The following is a 4657-nucleotide window of genomic DNA, read 5'->3' on the forward strand; positions in this document are numbered from 1 at the left end:
CTCACTCAAAAAAAAGGTCGTTTGATCAATTTGGAGCCGTTTCTATCCACAGACCTATAGCGAAAACATCAAATACGAGCGCGACAAAAACCCAAACGCATCTGAAACTCTTCGGAACCTCACCAAAACTTGTGGACAAGCTCGAAATCATCATATTAACATGTTGGAACTTCTAAAACATTGACACGGGGTCATCTTAACCCGACGTTGACCGTGGTCAACTCTAACTTGCTAACTTAACTAGCTTCTCCAGCAATGACTCAATTTACACTCGAACCTTGCGGAAACCAACCTAATGACTTCATTAAGTCATAGATCATACTAACGGGACTTGGGGAAAGGGTCAAAAAGGTTAAATGGCTCAAAACACTATAATAACTAAACGGGTCATTACAGCCTTAGTACAATCTAAAAAAAGGCCTTTTTAAGAAAACCCTAAAATGGATAAGGCGTCTGTACGGATACTCTGACACCCGTACTGTTGCCAGCCAAATGGCAGAACGGTCAGGTGATGCATGGCCTGGCCTATAACAGATACTCCGAGCCTATGTTGAGTGTCTTCGCCTCAGGCTCGGGCTTTCTGTGCTTATCAACATACCCTCAGTTTTTGATACTCAGTTTGAAAAACTCACAACCCCTCGGTCCTCGTTCCCTTCGATCTTAACTGAGCCTAGCGACCTCATTCCTCTTCAATCTCGTATCGGACAGTTGTAATATTTACTCCAGTTCGTACTGAATGCAAATTTCTTCGATTTTTATCGTATACAGATAGTCCCCACACTTCTCAGATCGAAGTTTCGAAGTGACGGAAAGTGGAACGATTACCTCGGTGACTTCCTTAGTAAGCCTCTTCTTCGAAAAGATGCCGAAAATGAAATGTCCCTTCATGTCACGTCTCTCTGACTTTGGACCCATGTCTCCTTTTGGTTGGACGACTTCGGTAACCGCCTCAAAATTTTATTTATAAAAGGTGTTACAGTGATTTTTATTTTTCACTTTTCACCTTTCACTTCTCTTTTTTCACTCTTTACCTCTTGATTATCTCACTTATCTTGTTATGTTTTTGCTTCCTCTTGAATCTTTATTTTGAAATTCTGAGTCTTCAAAAATTTCTTGAGAAAATTCATCCGAGGTCCCAAAATCTTCTCCAATTTCTGGAAACTTCTCTTCAAGTCTTCACAAGTTCATCCTTTCCTTCTTCAAATCTTCATATCTTCATATTTTCAACCTTCAAATCTTCATACTTTCCTCTTCGAATCTTCAAATCTTCATATTTTCCTCTTTAAATCCTCAAAATGGTAACGAACATCGACCCTACTCCCGAAGATGCCTTTTCGATTAGCTCTCCGAATACCGAGACTGTCGCAAGCCCCGGAGGCAAATCACAAACTAGTTCCTTCGAACCCCAGGCCAAAGACATAATCCCCTCAAAATACAACTTCAACCACGAGTTCGCCGTCCAAATGGCTGTTACGATGTGACGCTTTACCCATCATTGATCAGAGAGGCGCACCTTCCGCAGTCCGAACTGAATGCGGTTGGGATAACCGCCCCATAGAGATTATTGCTCCCGGTGATGACGAAGCAATCACTGACTTTAAGGAGGGGCTTTTATATATTTACACATACCCCTTCACTTTCAAGCTTAACCCTCTAATAGATCAGGTTATCCTAGAGATGTGTCGGACATATGAAGTGTGCCTTGCTCAAATAGGCCCGAACATTTGAAGGATCGTGGCCTACCTCCGTCTTTTGGCCGATAATGCCAAAGTTCCTGTACTATTTGATCCGAATATATTGCCCGAGGATCTTTCGTGGCGGAGTTATAAATCTCTCCAAACGAGGGAGGAACCCCATTCTCTCCTGCGTTAATGAGAACGGAGATCGGGGCTGGTATGAGCGTTTTGTCCGGGTTAGGACCGCGGACATTATACCGGAGGAGTACATGCCTTTTTCCCCGAAAGGTGGAATGAAAAACGTAAGTTTTATAGGACTTATCTCCCTTTTACGTGCCTTTGAGCATTTCTTCTACTATTTTTGATGTTTCAGCTGACGGATAGTTTCCAAATGCAATCCCCGGATTGACTAGGTAGATCAAAAGTATTATCAGCCAACATCCGCACCAAGAGCGAACATGGAAAAATTTGTCCCGCGACCGGTGGGCAGCACAAAATCATGGTATCTTTCTGTTCCCTTAGCTTCTTGTTATATTCTTTTGTTCAACCTTCTTCTGATTTAATTCTTTGATATTCAGGTTTGGGTAGACGTTTTTCGACCCTACAGCCTGCATCAGTGGACGAACCCGCCACACTGGGTTCAAATTTTGATATTTCAGGATCAGCATGGCTCATTGCCGAGGCTAAAAAGAAGAAGAAAAAACCCAAGTCGAGGGGTCAGAAAAGAAAAAAGAGCTCGAAGGATGCCGCAGGTACATCCACAGCTCGAGGTCTGAGGGATCGGACCCTTCTGTTGCTGCTGCTATCGAGGCTGAGACAACGTCGGTGGAGGTCCCGGAGAGTGTTGCAACTGATTTGCCGGGCTCTGCCACGGGTGGGGAAATTGAGACCCCTTTCCCCCCAATAACCGAATATCTCCAAGCCCCACTTCCTTAAGGGCTGTCGAGCTGATCGTCGTTACGAGCGACACTTCACTCGAGGCGGTGCCTTTGGCAAAAAGTGCCAGAAGGGCCAAAACTATTTCAGCACCTCCTCCTGCTCCATCCTTAAAGCAGGAAAATTTTGATGACATGTTTGCCGATAATCTTCCTACAATGGCGGAAGCCTCGGGGTTAGGACACCTCCCTATTCCACAAGCATCGAGGAGGCCTACTCGATCTATTGAGTCGGTTTGAGGTCTCGACTTGTAGATTTTTCTGGCTCTAAGTGCAGAGCCGAGGAGGACCAGGTCGACCATGGTCACTGTACCTGAAGATTGCAATTTTTTGTCTCACCCCGTGGGGGTGGCCAGTTATCTCTGACCTTTTGTGTCGGAGTCTGACAAAGAGAAGATGACAGGACTCTCATGGCAGTGCCTTCTCAACCAGGGTATGTATGCTGAAAACCGGGTGAACATTTTTTCTCCCTCCTTCCAACAAGTTTCAATTTATTTGGTGTACCCCTCACTATTTGCTGATCTTTAACCTTGTTTCCCCTTCTCTTTCTTTTTGCAGGCTATCATGCTTGTGAATAAGGGTTTTATTCGAGCTCAGCATGAGATAGATGACTTACGGGCCCAGTTGGATGCCCAGAGTCAAGAAACTGAGGAGTTTAAACTTCTCCTTCAACAAAAAGAAGATCAATTAAGCCAAATAGTCGGTCCTCCAACCCTCTGAGCTGAGCTCGAAGAAGTTAAGAAGGATAACCTTCAATTAAAAAATGAGCTCGATGATTCGGTCCAGAAAAACAAAGTCCTAGAAGAGGACAATAAGCAGCTCTACCAGGGGAACTCCGAGTACGTCTCAAAGCTCAGTGAATTAGAGGCCACTATTACCCAATTGAGGCAGGGACTAGATTCGGTCAAAGGCCAGGCCGCAAACATGGAGGAAAAGTTTAGGCGGCTTGAGTCCAAAAGGGCCGCTGAGAAAGAAAACTTGAAGGTTGCCCAAGAGAAGGTCGAGACTCGAGCCCGGGCCAATGAGAAACTCAAGAGTGAGCTCGATGCCGCTATTCGAGACAATGATGGACTTCAGGCCGAGCTGGCAACTTCTAACGAGGGTCGGATTACTCTGAGTGATATGAGGTCTGAGTTGGAGGAAAAATTAAAAAAGGCTCAGTTCGACCTGAAGGAAGCCTATGAAGAAATTGAGGCTACCGAGGCTCGATCCACCCTTTTAGTAGAATATGAGAAGTGAAAGTCTCGAAAGTCTATGCTCGAAGCGTCTCAACGAGCCATTGCGGATATTCCGGCTCGGATTGCCGAGGCAAAGGCAATTTGAGGATAAAGCCAAGAAAGCACTTGAAGATAGCTCCGAGGAAGACCCTGAAGGGTCCAGCTCTAATGACTCGAGCTCTTTTTCGGCAGATTAAATAGGCTCGTAGGACCTTTGTATTTTGTTTTTGATCTTTGTAATTTTCACAAGTGTAGGCTTCGACCCTTTATGACATATAAAATTTGTATGGGTTTTTCTTTTGCCAGTATCTATTTCTATCGTTTCTGATACTTAGTCATGTGAGACTTCGAACAGATCTTTAAGTCGGATAGAATTTATGATATTGTTCCGTATTGATATTGTTTCGTTAAAAACGGCTGAGGTTCGACCTTAAGCCCTTAACAATTTTTATCTTACCAAACAAACAGAAAAAATGAGCCAGCTTAACTTTTGAGTTTTGGGCTTTACTTTAACCGGTTCCTTTTCAACTGATATCTTAATGAGGGCTTGTCCATGGGAGCCTTTTTATACTTTGTGAATTCGGACGTCTTTGAACCACTTCGGGCATTTGAGTCGAAGTCTTTAATTGCTCGACCCTCTTTCGACTGTTTGAATTCTTTGTAAGTTGAATTCGATTAATTATAACCTTAGTGCCTTCGTCTATATTGAGACGGTGGTCCGCAGTTGAGGGTAAGCCCATGGGCTTTAATAAATAGTTATTCTCGGGTACATTCATAAAAGGGCACATTTGATGCGTACTTTTACTGAAGTATTTTTCTTTATATTTCA

The 4657-nt window shown here is 43.8% G+C and overlaps 1 protein-coding gene across 1 annotated transcript; it reads left to right on the forward strand.

Moving 5' to 3' along the window:
- The first annotated feature begins 492 nt into the window (after nucleotides 1-492).
- LOC132044947 (uncharacterized) lies at nucleotides 493-3850 on the forward strand. Its single transcript, XM_059435485.1, has 5 exons — nucleotides 493-508; nucleotides 2255-2428; nucleotides 3003-3064; nucleotides 3170-3310; nucleotides 3398-3850. Exons 1-5 carry the CDS (start codon nucleotides 493-495, stop codon nucleotides 3848-3850), a joined length of 846 nt encoding a protein of 281 aa, XP_059291468.1.
- Nucleotides 3851-4657: the final 807 nt, after the last annotated feature.

This window comes from Lycium ferocissimum, unplaced genomic scaffold, assembly GCF_029784015.1.
Source record: "Lycium ferocissimum isolate CSIRO_LF1 unplaced genomic scaffold, AGI_CSIRO_Lferr_CH_V1 ctg5611, whole genome shotgun sequence".
Taxonomy (NCBI): Eukaryota; Viridiplantae; Streptophyta; class Magnoliopsida; order Solanales; family Solanaceae; genus Lycium; species Lycium ferocissimum.

What these genes read in the sequence shown, in the direction of transcription:
- LOC132044947 (XM_059435485.1), top strand. An exon ending in GAGCTCGAAGGATGCCGCAG is followed by an intron (nt 2,429 to 3,002) that starts GTACATCCACAG and finishes AGTCTGACAAAG; the next exon opens with AGAAGATGACAGGACTCTCA. An exon ending in AAGATCAATTAAGCCAAATA is followed by an intron (nt 3,311 to 3,397) that starts GTCGGTCCTCCA and finishes GATTCGGTCCAG; the next exon opens with AAAAACAAAGTCCTAGAAGA.